We start from the raw sequence: 17,652 nt of genomic DNA, 5'->3' as shown, positions 1-17,652 counted from the left end.
ATGATGTTTTTCTCAACGAGAAAGTTTGAAATACACAATGTCCTCAGAGAGGAGAGTCAGTGTTTGATCAACATGATCACTGACACAAAATTAGTGCAGGTCATTTCATCACATACTACCAGAAGGTAATATAAATCTTTGAATTCTAGTAAATGCTGCTCAACATTTGATTTGACTCATGAAATATTCATTAATGATGGTCTTTCTCAATATGAAAGATAATGTTACTGTTTCACTGTTTCCATAGGAAATAATGTTTTTTCTCAATAAGAAAGTTTAAAATACATAAACAGAACAACCCTCTGTTTATGTTTCTACAGAAAGTAGTTGTGTCATTTCCTCAGGAAAAACACAGAAAATACAACCTTCTGTTTCTACAGAAGAACAAGTCCTTCAATTTCATAGAATTCAGTTCAGTAATCTTTGACCAACATGGTCATCTCAGTTTGTCTGGTAGTGACTCCAGTCTGTAGGTGTCTACCATGGCCTCCAGAGGGCGCTGTTGACTGGACTCTTGTCTTTGGTGATGCTGGTCTGGACTGAGGAGCTCAGAGGAGAGAAGTCAGCCTCTCTCAGGTTCTTATCAGAGGAGGACTGCAGCCTGTTGAAGTGGTTCAGCAGTCTTCTCTGCTGTTGACTCTGCTGCTGCAGCTGTGTCAGGAAGCAAACTGTCATCTCCAGGATGTCTGCTTTCTCCAGCTTGGAGTCTGGCTGCTGTTTGAGGAACTCTGGACCCAGGAGAGACTTGAGCTGCTCAATGCTGCTGTTGATTCGCTCTCTGCGTAACTTCTCCACCAGAGGCTTTCTGAGCTGCAGAAAGAAGAACAAAGTCATTAATCAACTTATTCTGGAGTTAAAGTGTTAACATGAACAAAAACAACTTCTCATGAATGAAGATTAAGTCTGGTTGAGTCTCCAATTTACCTTGTGAGTCAGAGTCAGATGCTCCTGAGAGTTGGTCATTGCTGCAGTGATTGTAGGTGCCATGTCTGGATCTGTGTGCTGTAGAGGTCTCTGTAGAGAGAGTCTGATCTCTGCTGGCTTCATCCCTCCTATTTATAGTCCCACATCTCCATATGAATGTGTGGGTCTTGGTCTGGCTGAAGGTTCTCACACTCTCAACCAATCAGAGAGCTTAAGAAAAGTAAAAGGACTGCTGAACTGCCACATGCTCAGTGGTCATATTAGTTAAGGGACAATAGTTAGATCTCAGGGGAACAGGTGGAGGACTGGGGGAGTGATGGAGAGAGACTCAGAGAGCTCTGTGTGAATCTGGGAAAGCAGTGACCCTGTAGGGAGAGCAGATCTGCTGCCTGATGCTGGGATCAATGACTTTGACTGAGCATCATATGTGTGACACCAAAAACTCTATGTATAGTCTATGTGTTAGAGCAAAATGCAGCTTATGGTTTATTAAATATGTGTGGCTAAATAAACGTGTAATTGAGTAAGAAATAAGAAAATGTATTACTGTTTGAAAATACTCAGTAATGATTCAAAACTTTGTGAGTCTCGGTTTACACATCCTGTATTTATATAATAACCACTATACTGTGTACAGTGTTGCATTCAATTTTATCTTAAAATGAAAGTTTTTTTTTTGTCAGTGCTGCAAGGGACTGGAAAACAACATCAGATATCAGGATATTTTTTATAATGTTGAAACTGAGAGTTTTCCTGGTGTCCAGATGTAGCAGGTGTGTCTTCTGTCTTGTGTCTGTCAGTTGGTGTGAGTAGAAAGTTTCTCTCAGTTTCCCACACTGAGTCTTTGAATGATGTGGTCAGTTCACTACAAAAGAGGCTTTGAAAGGAGCTTTTGTGTCGGATGCTGGACGTGTGCTGTAGTGGAGACACAGCCTGACGTCACCAACCATCTGGAGGGAAACAACCTCATTGGCTCACTTTGAAGTTTTGACCGAATTTTAAAGTGCAATACAAAAATACATGAAATGTCAGCTTCCACTTTTGCAATTTGCACTTGCAGATAATTCAACTACCCAGTTAAAATGAAGCTCCTGTATCATCAAATGGATCAATATTTCAAGTGTTCACATGAGGGTGGAGGGTGTGACATCTGTTTCCTGAAGTGTGCCAAATCCCTCTGGAAAAGAGGCAGCTTATTGTGTGATTAAGGATACTAATCAACTTGAACTGTGACTCTCCTCGTCAGAGCTTTCCCACACTTTACCCATTACCTGGAACTTCAACGTGTGCTGTGTTAAAAGACGATCCTAGTCAGCACATGCAGAAGCCATCCTCTGTTTTTAACTTTAGTGTATTTTTTGTTTTCTAAGATAAAGGCTTCTCAAGATTTCTTTTGGAGATATAGTTTAAAAAATAAGTTTGATCACTCACATTCTTTGAAAGCTTACAATGTAAAAAAAAAAAACATACTTTGAAAGAAAAGTAAAACGCGCACAGAAGCAACACAGATAACTTTCACATTTCAAAAATGTTCAGTTTCGTATCACAAGTATTAAGACTACATGATCTGTGACTATTGTTTAAAATTTTGGGAACCATTTTGAATTTGAAATTTTGGGTTATAGTTCAAAATCACATGCTATAACTGACATGTTGTGATTGGATATTTAAAGATATTTTAAAACAAAAAAAACATCTCCTTGATCAACTGGCAACATAATCACAACTGTTAATGATGCTGGATATTGTTTCAACAAAGCACTTAATTTGCAAACCTGTTGTTGTTTTATTACTTAAATTCCCTTTTAACATCTGTCTCCTCAGGGCAGAGGTCTGGATCTATTGTCCCACAGGGCTCTGCGAGTGAGTTTCCTCTGGTTTCCCACACTCTGTCCTTTCACCAGAGGAACAATCCACATATGTCTCAATGTGCATCACATTTGCTATAGTGTGTGGAAAACATGTCACTTTAAAGTTTTTACATTCCAACACTTCAAACTGATGATTGCACAAAAATGACGACACACCAAATGTTTCAACATAATCAGAGACATAATGAAAGCGTCCCCATTTGGTTTGTTGACTTGCAAGGAGCCCCTGCATTTAAAAAGAGGGACATGGATGATGTCAGTTCATTAAATCACTTTGTTGATCCAAATGAAAATGTACTCTGCTTTGATTTAAACTAAATATTAAGTTGCCAGTAATTGTTAGGGAATCATGTTCCAGCCATGACTGTTGAAAGAGCAAGAAGATGCATGAAAACACAGCTGTAGACATGAACACATGAACACAAAATGTATCTGATTAGAATATGTTTTGTTTATTCATGTGATGATACATCACAACAATAACTTGGTGATATCGCCAAGACACACTGCACTCAAGATGAGTAGAGGAACAGTCGTCTTTACAAAAGACAAACAGGAAGAGATTCATCATCATTCAGTTTTACATAAAACTGATTTCAAAATGAGCAGAATCTGCTCTTTATAACAAAGACAATGAAGAACAAAAACTGATCTTAGAACAGATCAAGTTCAGATAATCACAAAGTGATCAATGTAGGTGAATATCAGCTGAGATCAAACATTTGCATAAAAAAACATTCACTGTGATCACAGTGTTAGATGGTATCAGGTTAAAAAGCAAAACTTTTCAATGAAAGGATAAAAAAATACACTTTGATCATAACTGATCAATACTGAGTAATCAAAGACATTAAAATTATGTCAAAATGTCCACATAGAGGACAATCAAAGGTTTTGAACAAAATGATCAGAAACAGCTCAGAAGTAGTATACTTCATTTCATCATGTAGCACCACAAAGTGATAAACAGTTTGCACAGTAGTAAATGCTCATCTGCTTAATGTTTGATATGATTCATGCACCGTGCATGACAAAGGTTCTTTCTTCATATGAAAGATAATGTTACTCTGTTTCACTGTTTCCACAGGAAATGATGTTTTTCTCAACGAGAAAGTTTGAAATACACAATGTCCTCAGAGAGGAGAGTCAGTGTTTGATCAACATGATCACTGACACAAAATTAGTGCAGGTCATTTCATCACATACTACCAGAAGGTAATATAAATCTTTGAATTCTAGTAAATGCTGGCTCAACATTTGATTTGACTCATGAAATATTCATTAATGATGGTCTTTCTCAATATGAAAGATAATGTTACTGTTTCACTGTTTCCATAGGAAATAATGTTTTTTCTCAATAAGAAAGTTTAAAATACCATAAACAGAACAACCCTCTGTTTATGTTTCTACAGAAGAACAAGTCCTTCAATTTCATAGAATTCAGTTCAGTAATCTTTGACCAACATGGTCATCTCAGTTTGTCTGGTAGTGACTCCAGTCTGTAAGTGTCTACCACGGCCTCCAGAGGGCGCTGTTGACTGGACTCTTGTCTTTGGTGATGCTGGTCTGGACTGAGGAGCTCAGAGGAGAGAAGTCAGCCTCTCTCAGGTTCTTATCAGAGGAGGACTGCAGCCTGTTGAAGTGGTTCAGCAGTCTTCTCTGCTGTTGACTCTGCTGCTGCAGCTCTGTCAGGAAGCAAACTGTCATCTCCAGGATGTCTGCTTTCTCCAGCTTGGAGTCTGGCTGCTGTTTGAGGAACTCTGGACCCAGGAGAGACTTGAGCTGCTCAATGCTGCTGTTGATTCGCTCTCTGCGTAACTTCTCCACCAGAGGCTTTCTGAGCTGCAGAAAGAAGAGCAAAGCCATTAATCAACTTATTCTGGAGTTAAAGTGTTAACATGAACAAAAACAACTTCTCATGAATGAAGATTAAGTCTGGTTGAGTCTCCAATTTACCTTGTGAATCAGAGTCAGATGCTCCTGAGAGTTGGTCATTGCTGCAGTGATTGTAGGTGCCATGTCTGGATCTGTGTGCTGTAGAGGTCTCTGTAGAGAGAGTCTGATCTCTGCTGGCTTCATCCCTCCTATTTATAGTCCCACATCTCCATATGAATGTGTGGGTCTTGGTCTGGCTGAAGGTTCTCACAGCCTCAGCCAGAGAGCTTGGTTAGACAATAACAGATGCAACATGCTGAATGGTGTTATTGCTGTGTGGACAATGGTTAGATCTCAGAGGAGCAGGTGTAGGACTGAGTCATTGACTTTGACTGAGCACATGTTCATCAGCCCATCAAACACGTGACCATAGATTCTACATACAGTCAGTGTGTAAGACTCACTGATATCCTGTAGGGTGTAAATTACTGAATGACTGACATGTGACTGAATTAAATTATGGAAGTTAGTGATATTCCTGCTGCTCTGTGATGACAGGTGTGGTTAATTGTTTTAGTCCAATGGGGTGATAAATATCCCAAAACAATTAATTCAATAATTATCCAGTGAAACTGCCAAACCAAAACTAAATCAACCCAAAAGAATCAAAAATATTTTATCTGAAATATCCACTCAGATATATCTTACAATCACATGTATATGTTTTGTTGTTGAGACTCCATAGCTCCATAGCTATCAACAAAAGACCAAAATATATTTTAATTTACACTGCATACTTTATCTTTCTAGTGCTCTCTGCAGCATATATCCACCATTATGTAACATAAATTCTGAAGCATATGAGCAGGTTTCATTTTGATAACCACCACATTCCCTCTTAATCTCTGTCCCTGCAGGGCAAAGGTCTTGATCTATTGTCTCATGGAGACTCTGTGAGTCAGTTTCCTCTGGGTTCCCACACTTTCTCTTTTCACTGCTTTCACTGTAGGATCAATACAAGTGTGTCTCAATAAGCATCACAGTAGCTGCAGTGTGTGGCCTTTTGGTCAAGAGAAATGTTTGAAGCAAACTCTTCCTTCTAATATGACCTGGAGCTGATAAGTGCACTGAGATGAACTTTTTTTTCATCTAAATATTGTCAAAGACATAAAAAGCCAGAAAGACTGATGTAGATTATATCAGTTCATCGAATTTGATGAATCCAATCAAACTGGTTTCAGATTTCAAATAACGTGTATGTTTTGAAATGATTCATATTATTGTAATTTCATCCATTTAATGTACTTTAATGTACTAATGTACATACATTTTCCTCTGTGGATGGAGTTGTGTCATAGAGAGGGTTCTGTTGTTATAAGGTCACATGGTAACATCTTTATCTGTCCGTCCATCCTATTCTCATGAGGTGATATCTCAGTAACACCATTCAGGAATTTCCTCAGACATAACTCAAGAATTCATATGCTAAAAATGAAGTGATGATATTTTATATCCAAAAAGTCAAAGGTCACCTTCACTGTGTTATCATAATGTTCTGCAAAAACACTTTTCTGGCTATTATTCAATGCAATAATTCAAAAACAGAAGGGGAGATTGGGAACATATTTCATGTAATTTGACTTGCTGGTGGAGGCTTACATCTGTGAGGCAGTAATCCTAGTTTTCTGTAATTCTGTGAGTAGAGGAGAAGCTGCATATATCTGAAAGGTCCATGACATATTCATTGAATGGCTAAAAAAGGACTGACCCACCATACATTAATGTGTCTGTTTATGTATTATGTATAGTGAAGTCATGTGGGTTCTGGCCAATACCTGAAGAAGGGACTGTTGGGTAATGTGTTGACTTCATATGCTGTATATAAAAAGAAGGTCTAAGTTAATGATTAATCACAGTAATACATTAGTTCAAGACAGTTATGAATGACTAACCCAGAGTTTACTGCTAATCTCTGACTGTAAGCATTTCCCACGTTTCCCACGAACTTGTTGTTAACCCATCAGTGAAAACACAAACCCATTGTGTCATAGCTAATTAGAATCTCTTTATTACAATCACATATACATCGTCATATTTCAAAAAGCTTGCTGTCGTGAAAAGTACCCTTGCACAGACAGATGGAGGTGGTGTTGCAGGCTGGATGGAGGGATTGTCAGATGGAGTAAAACAAGTGTTGAGTTCCCCAGCAGCAAGCGTCTCCGCTCCAGTGTGCTTTTAATTTCACATCACATGAGGACAGCAGGGCTATTTTCAGCTCTCTGTGTCCTTGTGTAACGTAAGCAAAGAGAGTGAAGGAGGGTGCAGGGGGGTGGGAAGAAAAAAAATTCTCTCTTCGTCATCCATTATTCAGACTGTTTGAGTCACAGCCGAGAGAGAGAGGGAAAATGTGGAAACGAACCAGGTGGAGGTTTGATTCCACCTCTTTTCTCTCTGAGTTTCGGTTTTTAAAAAGAGTTTGACATTTCTGCAAATCCTCATGATCCCCGTCTTCTCCAAAGACAGATGAGAAGATGGATATCAGTTTCATCTTTGACTGTCCAATACAAAGGTTAGTGCAGGACATGCTTAGCTCAGTGCAATTGGAAGCACAGAGAAACTGCTAAGCTAGCTCAATCAAAAGACAAAACTCCACCTTTCAGAAACTCCACTGCTGTCAGATTTAAACAAACCCCCACTGCTGAAGGCCTGGTAGCCCCACTAAGAGGACAGGATATTTGAGATAGTGCTTACATTACACTATTCCCAGCTTAGCCTGGTTCAACCTCTGACTCACTGCCCACAATGATTTAAATATTTCCGGTGTTGTGCTGTTCTCCTAAATGAAAAAAGAGCCAAGCCAATCAGAGTTTTGTGGACGAGAATACAAATGGGAACATGGTAAGAAATTGCAGCTGCACAAGTTGTTGTAAGTCAACTTAAAGAATTAACAGCTCTCAAGTCAACATACTTGGTCAACAAATGTTGAATTAACTGCTCCTAACAACCCCTAATGCAGTTTTGTAGTTCTGGATTGCATTTGCATTATTACAAATGTCACTGTGATTTTGAATTAGATTTTCTTTCTTATGGAATAGAACCCTGGAGTTCTGGTTTCACTTTGGCTTTCGACAGGCCTTTTTCAGAAATTACATTTGGACTAATCATAGTAAGGAAAGCACTGGTCATCATTTAATAGTGGCTCTGTTCTATTTAAGCATCCCAGTTGGCCATAACAGTATGACAGTTAATACAATGACAGTACCCTAAAATCAAAGTGAAAATCAGCCATTTCTGTGCTTTTTCTACTGTGACGTATCAAAATGTCCTCCAAGAAAAAGGCCAATTGTGTTGCATTGCATGACTAGCCTGTTAGTCACTCTTGCCTCTAGAAATGGCAATATCTTTGGATGGGTTTCCGTAAAATTTGGTTCCAATATTCATAATGCAGTCATGAGTGATAACCATTTCAAGATACCCTGATGTCTCATCAAACAAAATCATCAGGTCAGAACTTTGATTGATTTTGATTTGATTTGGCCAATACTCCCGAGACTAATCAGCCTCAGCAGTATATCTGCACATACGTTAGCATGCTAATGTGTGAAACTAAGCTTTGGAGTTGGTGGAAGATTTTTTCTTGTGCTTCCAGTATGTACGCTAAGCAAGATGCTAAAGTTGTCCATCTCTGTCCTGGACCCTCTAGAGATGAAACTGATATCCATCTGAAACATCTGACTCTGGAGAAGACAGAGGACAAGAAGAGAGTGTCAGTGATCCTACTCATAATTTATGGATGCCCTATGTAACATTCAGAACAAACTGAACCACTTTCCATGAATTTTGACAATATTGTGAGTGTTACTAATACTACAATGTTAATCTCTGTGCTGTATATACAGCCTCCATAACACAGATATAAACCTACAGAATCACATGATAAACCACTGGAGGCGTCTGATGGCATCAGCGTGTCCCGTTACTAACTCCAACCTCATCTGCACCTTTTGACAAAATCAATATGTACATGTCATAATGACACAAAACAACAGTAAAATTCAATTTAGCCATTTAAAGATACAATAATATTCACATTTTGTGTCCACTCTTTGAAAATGGTAAATCAAAGTTTCACCAGCTTTTAAGTAAATTAAGTAGATTTTAAAGATCATAAAAACTCTTCACATTGGTTTTGTAACCATCACAGGAAAAATATTGAAATATGTCCAACACAATGACAATAAACTGATTTTTTTCCTTCAGAAATCACGATAGTTTATAAAGAAAACATCAACACACACTGTCGTTCTATCTACAGTCATTCCACTGGCCTCAGTCCCTTGTACAGAAAGGTAGGGAAAACTTTAGGTATAAAAAATGATGTGCAAAAAGTTGTTTTCTTAGGTCCCTCTCATGGAAAACAATGTAAAGAAATAATGTAAATATCTACATAACTTTTGCTCTTGCCATTTTAGACTATAGGATTATCTGTGCACTTGTAGTGACTCATCACTTTTGTGCATCTGTCTGATTTAAAATTAGTCACTGCATTCAATTGAAACACGACGCTGTCACTGTCATATTAAAACTAGCTTGAGGTATTATTGCACATTTTCCCGAACTGCAGACCTGGAATCAGTAGATTTCAGATGTACTCACACTGTACCAGCTTGTGGTGGAATGTCAACAACGCTGACTTGAGCTCCATCTGTCCTGACTGCACAGACGCTGCAGCAGTCAGGACAACCTAACATAAAAATTGACTTGAGGTGTATCTTCTTTTCTTTTTAAATTATCTCTGCAGGGTCAAACACATTACTGCAGATTTCAGTAAACATGCATGAGCTGTTACCTGGGTAGGTAGATCTGTAAACATCCTGCCAACAGTAAAGACACCAGCAGGAACAGGGAGCTATGAGCCATGAAGGGCCAAAGAGCTTATGCTGCATTCAAGCCATGTCAGCAGAACAGTAAGAATAGGGAAAACCTCCTGTTATTATTACCGTGGAACTATCACACATTATGGTGCTTTCAGACTGAGCTGATGTTCTGCATTTCTACAGGGTGTCAGCATCAGAATGGCACCATTGGCTAGCTACCTTGAGTCAAGTTTCTGACATGAACGACACTCTGCTGCATGTAAGGGCAGTCTGAAAAATAATACTTGAATGCACCATAAACTCCACCCCAAACCCTACAGCAGCTGATTTTACAGATTAAAGTTGTAAAATCCTCTGTGGCACGTTGTTCCCTATCCATGATCATCACAGTTTGACTAGTGTTGCACAAGCAAATGAATCAGGTCGCATTTTGTCATCGCTTGAGTTACAAAAGCTCCCACCGATTGATATTTTAATTGTAAACAGAGTTTTTATAAAAAACCATTCAGGATTTGGTATCAAATCTCAGTTGTCATTGTCTGCATTGCTACAGTTGATGTGTTCTGTGGCCCTGATGTAGAAGCAGTTGTATGTGATCTATCGTTGCACAGCCAGGTACGTCACGCAGAACAGTATTGCTCTCATGGTCTGTTTGAGGATATGAGTCCAAAACCCAAATTTTTTGTAATTTTGTTAAAAGATTCTGTGAAATAAAAGTAGCATAAGATGTTGCATGAAACACATGATGCACACTCATCTGACCTTGTTCAGTTGTTTGTCATTACAAGCGTCATGCACTGACACACACATTTTGTCAGGAGTGCTGTACAGTGGTGACACAGCCATACATAAAGCTATCAGTTGAGGTGATGTACAGCGATGACAGTAAGGGTCCCTCTCTCACGCACATTCATTAAAGGAACAGTCCGACATTTCTGTAAATACTCTTGTTCTTTGTCTGCCACAGAGTAATATGAGAAGATAGGTATCAGTTTCATCTTTGACCTTCGAGTACAGAAATGGAGAGGACCCAATGCTTCGTACATTGATGACGGAGGACTTTTCAGCACTAAAGGATACAGACAGCATTTTGGATGGTAAACAATCCACACTGTGCTGAGCTCCACACATCACTTCAACCCTTTCAGACCATGTAGCTCTGCAGATGCAGAAGTTAATTTGATGACAAAATTTATGTCACCCAGACCCTTGTAGGGTTTATTTAAGATTTCTTAATCTCAGATTAACAAATCAGTCCAACTGCAATCAAAGAATCAAGTTGGCTAGATGAGAATTATTAGGATTATCTAGCGGGATAACATAATTAAGATGTTTATGTAAAACAGGGTCTTGCATATTTAGCCTAGCTTAGCACAAAGACTGAGAGCAGAGGGTAATTGCTAAACCATGTTGTATTTTGTTAGTTACCAAAGTAGTTTTGGAGTTGCTGGAAGGCAAGCTGGAGTGAAGCTAGTTTCCCTTTGCTCCCAGTCTTTGTGCTAAGCTAGGCTAAACATGTCCTGGAGATGAAACTGATATCTATTGTCTCTTCTCACTCTGAAAAGACTAGAACATGTGGATTTACAAAAATGCCATGTTTTTAACGACAACATCACACACTCACACACTCACACACAGAGTTACAGTTAGATGTGGTGTCCATGCAGTTAGACTGTGGTGACCGTCAGCAGGGAGCTGGGACACAGCATGTCCTCCTGGTTGTCCAACCTGGTCCCATGAGTCAGCAGTTCCTCTACTGTTGTCCAGTCATCCAACAGCTTCCTGTTCCTCAGACGACTCAACTTCCTCTGACTCAGCTCCAGCACTGTGTTGCATCGTCCTTCTGCAAAAGCTCCAACTCCTCTGCTGTCCAGCACACCTCCATCTCCAAGAGAGGCTCCTCCTCCTCCTGTGATGGCTCCTCCCCTGCTGACAGCATCTCGCACAGGTATTCCTCTGGCCTGCAGCTGCTGCTGTTTCTGCTCACGGGCCAACAGGAAGTGTTCCCTCCTCTCTGTTCGACTCCAGTACCGACCCATCAGCATGTCGGTGTTGGTCTCTTCATCAGTGCTCATCCCACTCCGTTCATCTGCCAGCTGAGATGCCCGGTCTCTCAGGAGCTGGCTCCTTGAGATCCTTGAGGTTGTGTTGGGTTTGGAGCTAGGATTAGGTTTTGGCTGCAGACCAGAATTGGGATTCAGGCTTAAACTCTGATTCATGTGTCCTTTCTTTGCATCCCATCCCGCAGCAGTGCCAACGCCAGTGCCCGTGTGGCCCTCCAGGGTGCTGTAGAGTCCTCTACCTCCCCCACCGCCCTGAGACTGTCGACTAGCTGGTTTCGGCCAGGTGTCGTTGACGTCTCCAGCCTGAGGAGGGTGGACCAGACTCTGGAGGTGCTGCTGCTCTCTGGCTCTGCTCCTCTCCAGCTCCTGCTGCCTCTCTCTGTCCATCTCCTCCTTAATCTGGGCCTCCCTCTCCCTCTCCAGCTCTTTCTCCTTTTGCATTTGCCTTTTTTGCTCCAGTTCCCTTTCAATGTCCCTGTCCCTTTCTGTCATCATCGGCTCAGGCATCAAGGTTCTCTCTGAGTGCCACCAGTCACGGGGAGTGATCTGGCTGTTAGAGTTGTTGTCGTAGCATCGCTCATGAGTGTTGGCAGGCCTCAAGTGCCCCAGAGAGCTGGGGTGTTGCTGGGGTGAGAGAGCCATGGCTGCTGGGTGGGAAGACATCACTCCGGCCAGTAGCTCACCTTCCTCTGGCAGACCCGGTGGCAGGACATTATGTGGTGCGACACCTCCGCAGTGGTGCAGGGTTGCTGCACAGTAGGACGGGGAAGCTGGGTGGCTGGCTCTGCGGCGATATTCCTGTGGAGGAGGGCGGTGGTGCAGCGTTCGGCTTCTCCTCAGCATCCCCACTGAACTGGAGGCTTGGTGGTGCTGCTGCATGGGTACCAGCGGTCTCCTGTGGCTGGATGGGGTGCTGCAAGTGGAGAGGACTGGGGCAATCATTCGTGAGACTGCAGCATGGGCGTGAGAAGGATTGAACAGGGCCCCACTGCTAGAGCTGTGACGGTTCAGACAGGGTCGGTCAGTTTTGTGGAATTGAACCGATGAAACCCTGGAAAGTTGACAAACAAACAGCACTGAAACATGTTTGAAGATATAGATGGTCAGAAGTCAGGGGATGGGTTCAAAGAGACATACTTCACAACAAATTAATTTCAGATATTTAAGTTAATCTAGCTATGAAATTCTTGACTAATTTGTTAAATATTTCTAGTACAGGGATGGTCATTCTGTCAGTGGCTACCTGAAAAGTCCACGTGGTGGGATGTCCATTACTGGCCCAGTGTCCTCCTCCATCCCAAGCTGCAGTCGCTGACATTGGGGCTGCATGGTTAGTGCCTCAGGGATAGCCTCCAACAGCTCACGGTGGCTCTTCGGGCAACTGTCACGCCGCTCGCGCCTCTCACAGGGTTCACCCTGATGTTGCAGCCTGGCGTTGTACAGACGCATTCGCTTCTCCAGCAGCCTCTGGAAGTGCCTGAACTCCCCAGTGCTAACACTGTAGAAGCCAGAGTCACTGAGCTCCGAGGAGATAAAGGACTCTGAGGAAGGAGAGCCGCCACCCCCAAAGCCCCCACAACCACCTGGGGCAAGGGCCCCATGTGAGTGACAGTCCTCTAGGCCTCCCTCCTCTGTCTCCAGCCCAGAAAGGTCCCCCTGGTGGAGGGAGCCGTCAGTCCAGCCCAGACCACTGTCCAACTCATGGTGGAGGGGCAGGAAGCCCAGCGGCTTCTCCAGCATGAAGTCCTCATCATCAGTCTGCAACAACAGGTATCCCCAATCCCAAGGTCATTCACACAAATACACACATTACAGCACATACACATACATGACTGCATATTTTCATATGTTATATTTGTATAGGAACTCAGTACCAGTACCTTCTGAACACTGACTGAATATGTCTGTAGCAGTGAGAAACTGTCAAATACTGAAGTTTAGCACCTACTTACTTTTCTCTGATCAGATATTTCCTGTAAATACTTATTTTGTTCATTTCTAAGCTGTAAGCATTTGTCTGTGAAGTGATAATGAATTAATGGCATAAAAAAGATTTGTTTCAATAGTTGATATCAATTTATATTTTTACTGATAGTTGTTCTCTTAAGTTTCAACAAAAAGTTATATTTTTTGTATTATCACTGAAAGATTATGTTATGCAGCCCTAGCTATAAGATACACAACACAATTTTGGATACCTGACTGTGGCAGCCATTGGGTTCTTCTAAGTTGGTATTGCAACATCCCATCAGGCAGTTCTGTCCCTTTGGTCGACGACAGGTCAGTTCTGGATCCTGAAAGAATCATGATGTGGAACAAAGACAGTGAGAAACAGGCCGTACATTAAAAAGAGACAGAATCTGTGTGTTAAGTTATTTTTTAGCCAAATGTATGGTGGTGTTTCTGATCATCAGCTGGACACTAAAGAAGTAGTTAAGGATTGACTGAGACATTTTAATACTTTTTCCCCAGTGTACAAGGGATGCTAGGGTAACTACAATCACCCAGTTTATCTTTCTTTTCTTTTTTAAACTAAATGCAGCCAGACCTCCTACTTTGCAATTGGCAGAGTGTTTAAAATCTGTTTTATGATTCCTTTGTCAGCTGTGTTTGATAAATGCAGCATGGGTAATGTTAGTGTCCAGTCTGTTTGTCCCCAGAACAAACCAACAAATCCACATGACAGAACTACAGAGCTGCATTTCATGAAAATATGAGTCTTGTAAAGGACTGTGATCAATTCAGAGCAATTGCAGCGGATTGTAGCTGAAGTGACGTCTCATAACACAAATTTTTTTCTGAATGTCACCTGGTGACCGATGTCCACAGTGTCCCGTGGAGAGCTGGACAGGTAGCTGTACCGTGCTCCATCACAGTGATCTTGTGGCAGAGACAAATGGCTGTAATAATGTCTGTGAGAGACAACAAGAACACAGAATTTTGGCATTTTCAAGACTTTTTAAAATCCTGTTACTGAGCACACCAAAACAGACACGGTCATGGTTCTATTTATAGGCAGGCACACATATTTTCACATGTGTAGTCAACACATACAGTCTGTGTAAATATTTGTGGACCTTCACAGACGCATATAAATGACTAAATGTATGTCACATGGACCCTCAGTACTATGCAGATGTGAAATTTGAGCTTAAGGCTTAAGATATATATCATTATTATTAATTATTAAATTCAGATCAGTTACGGGTTTTAACAGCAAACCTCTGATCTTATTTCATGGTTATGTAGTTTATCCAGAACAGGTTTTTGGTGTGCAAGAACTACAGAAATCAGATTGTTTTTATACTGTAGAGGTCTCATCAGATGGTCTCTCTATGTGCGTTTACCTGTCCTGGTAGGAGGGGCTGGAGGCGTTAAGTCCTGCCCCAATGACAGGGAGGGGCAGGTTGAGATGCTGCAGGTTGAGGGGGAGGGGTTCCCAGGTTCCCCTGTCTGCCTCAGTGCCACACCCCCTCTGACCCTTGATCTGCATGGTGATTGGACGTTGACTGGCCGCCAGGATTCGCAGAGCATCCCTCTGGCTCAGGTGTGCAAAACTCCTCCCACTCATCTGAGATAAGCACATACAGGTATTTGAGATGTTAACACCAGCCCAACACGATCATCCCATCATGTCTGTGTGCAGCTGACAAACATTCATGCAATATTGACTTGTCTTTAAGCTCTGGTCTGATCTCCACCTGTTAAAAGTATTGTAAAACCAAAACTAGAAGCAAAAAGATGTGATAAAGTTCAATAGATCTGCAGAGTTGGTGAGAATTATCTGCGTGTTCACAACTATCTGAGACATTTTACCATTACACAGTAAATTAATTCAATGTTTATGTAAAAATATTGATTAGTGGAGCTCTACTATGTCTCTAATGTTTCAATCTCAAATAAGCCTACTGATTGATTTTATGTCAGCTTGAGCTGGGAGACAACAAATGTATGACATAGTCTGTATTACAAACTAGAGGTATGCTGTGTAAAGAAGTGATTGTTTACCAGACAGAGAGGATTTAATGACGATGAAGATGCTATCCAGTTGCATTATGGGAAATATAGGATTCAGTATTTTAGAAGTTTGACCTGCACTAGTGACTATATGTCAGCATATCTCAGCCTGTGCTTGTTATTCTTTTATTAATCTTTGTCTCACAACAACTTTATGGAAGTGAAACTGAATCCAGCTATGCATTGTGGGAAAACAGCATCCATCGATACCTCAATCAAATTTTAGTCTCAATGCTGCCATTTTAACTGCACTCCATTTAGTGTTTTTTACAGGTGAATACACTACTGACTGAAAACACGTAATTTGTCGACATTATGCAACTGGGTCACAAGACACAGCTCTGCCTGCAGACAGATGGTGATTCCATAATGACAAACAATTTTCAAATGTTTGCAATTTAAGTCAAGCGTGATGAACGTGGACATGGTGTCCATGTTTGCAGTAAAGGGTTAACACCTACAAGCCAACATAAACCTCATCCTGCCTCATACACTTGTGCACGCCTACACGCACACATGCAGCTCAGCAACCATCGAATTAGACGCATGAACAGTATTGTTAACTCCAGCACATCACAACCATGAGTCACCCACTGCTAGATTCAAGCAGACACGCACACACACACAGCATGAGCTAAGAAGCACAAAATGGCACCTGTGTGTGGAGACAGAGGACAGCAGCAGAGCGTCTGTGAGACTTCAGCGGAGGGAGATGACAAATATGAACCACATTCTTGCACACAACATGAAAAATGTACATATTTATGAGAGATTTAGACATTTAAATTGTTTGAGACTTAAACACAGAGAAATTAGACTTATTATGTACACAAATGCAGAGTCCTGCAGATATCATGACATGATGCCATTTTGCATCTGCATTTATACACACGCAAACCTGAACAGACCTTACAGCACTCATTTTCATCTTCTTTAAATGAGATGTCAAAAAACACACACAGCATCATTTATAATACTGATGCAGGTCTTTGGTCGCTCACCGTTTGGTCGCCCATCCATGGTCCAGAGAGCCAGCAGCCCATCGTCACGGCAACAGAAGGCAGCTGCCTTTTTTCCTGCGAAAATCAACGACGCTGCTGCTTCCCACAGCAGATCGTCTCTTCCTCCTCCTCCTCCTCCTCCTCCTCACTCTCTCCGTCAACCTCTCCTCAGTGTGCCTTTCACTATCACTCTCTCCTCAACATCTGTCCATTCCTCACTGTCCTCCTCCCCTCCTCTTCTCTTCTATGTATCCTTCTTTCTTTCTATCTTCATGTATTTCTTCAGCATGCCCATCCTTGCCCCTCCCCCTTCTTCACAGCTCCAGATTTTAGCATCCTTCATACACATACACACACACTCTCACACTCAAGCATGCATGCAGCACTGCAAACATAAAAATATGCACAGGCTGACACGGTGCATTCGGAGATAGAGAGGGAAACACACGCAGTCACACAGTGAGGATGGTATCTGATTGGTGGCCTTTTAAGGGTCATCAGCCAATCAGATGCAGTGGTCTCCCTCTGGATGTCTTCCTGTCTGACTGAAACTCCTCAGTGAAGCCTCAGCATGTGCAGGAGGCAGCCTGTACTGCAGCGATACACAAAGTAACAGAAGAAACGCACAATCCAACCATCCATTTTTCTATCTATTCAGCCAGGAATTAATAATTAATAATGGTTTTAAAAAAAACACCCAATCTGGAAGAGACTGAGGATGGTCAGGCTTGGTCTAAACAGACCCAGGGAGACTGGCACACTGGCAGTTTAGTCCAGATCCATTATTTCCAAACCCTGGTGTAGACCATGAAACTGTAGGCTACCAAAGTTGATATAGCGTGCAGTGGATATGGTTCACTGATGCAGGAGGTCAATGTAGTGGACAGTGTCAAGTCACTAAACCTCAAGTCCAAATTGAGGTTTAGTGGGGACTCAACCCCAGTGTTTGAGTGTGAGTTGCCAAAGAAGAGTCTGAGTTGAGTCCAAGCGGAGTTTCATTTCCTGACTCCAAGTCTGAATCCAA

General features: G+C 41.6%; 3 protein-coding genes across 3 annotated transcripts; all 3 read right to left on the bottom strand.

Annotated features, from left to right (window-relative positions):
- Positions 1-333: 333 nt before the first annotated feature.
- LOC108885416 (transcription factor HES-5) lies at positions 334-1,220 on the bottom strand. Its single transcript, XM_018679774.2, has 2 exons — positions 925-1,220; positions 334-810 (listed from the first exon to the last, which is right to left on the bottom strand). The coding sequence occupies exons 1-2, from the start codon at positions 1,045-1,047 to the stop codon at positions 478-480; spliced, it is 456 nt and encodes a 151-aa protein (XP_018535290.1). The 5' UTR covers positions 1,048-1,220; the 3' UTR covers positions 334-477.
- A 2,982-nt stretch (positions 1,221-4,202) lies between these two features.
- On the bottom strand, positions 4,203-5,109 carry LOC108885435 (transcription factor HES-5-like). The gene is made up of 2 exons (XM_018679798.1): positions 4,752-5,109; positions 4,203-4,637 (listed from the first exon to the last, which is right to left on the bottom strand). The coding sequence occupies exons 1-2, from the start codon at positions 4,872-4,874 to the stop codon at positions 4,305-4,307; spliced, it is 456 nt and encodes a 151-aa protein (XP_018535314.1). The 5' UTR covers positions 4,875-5,109; the 3' UTR covers positions 4,203-4,304.
- A 1,606-nt stretch (positions 5,110-6,715) lies between these two features.
- Positions 6,716-17,061, bottom strand: LOC108885346 (uncharacterized). Its single transcript, XM_018679656.2, has 6 exons — positions 16,629-17,061; positions 14,958-15,181; positions 14,420-14,522; positions 13,809-13,904; positions 12,854-13,368; positions 6,716-12,661 (listed from the first exon to the last, which is right to left on the bottom strand). Exons 1-6 carry the CDS (start codon positions 16,668-16,670, stop codon positions 11,215-11,217), a joined length of 2,427 nt encoding a protein of 808 aa, XP_018535172.1. The 5' UTR covers positions 16,671-17,061; the 3' UTR covers positions 6,716-11,214.
- Positions 17,062-17,652: the final 591 nt, after the last annotated feature.

This window comes from Lates calcarifer, linkage group LG12 (genome assembly GCF_001640805.2).
Source record: "Lates calcarifer isolate ASB-BC8 linkage group LG12, TLL_Latcal_v3, whole genome shotgun sequence".
In the NCBI taxonomy this organism is placed as follows: domain Eukaryota; kingdom Metazoa; phylum Chordata; class Actinopteri; family Centropomidae; genus Lates; species Lates calcarifer.
This window is presented reverse-complemented; position numbering and strand designations above follow the sequence as displayed.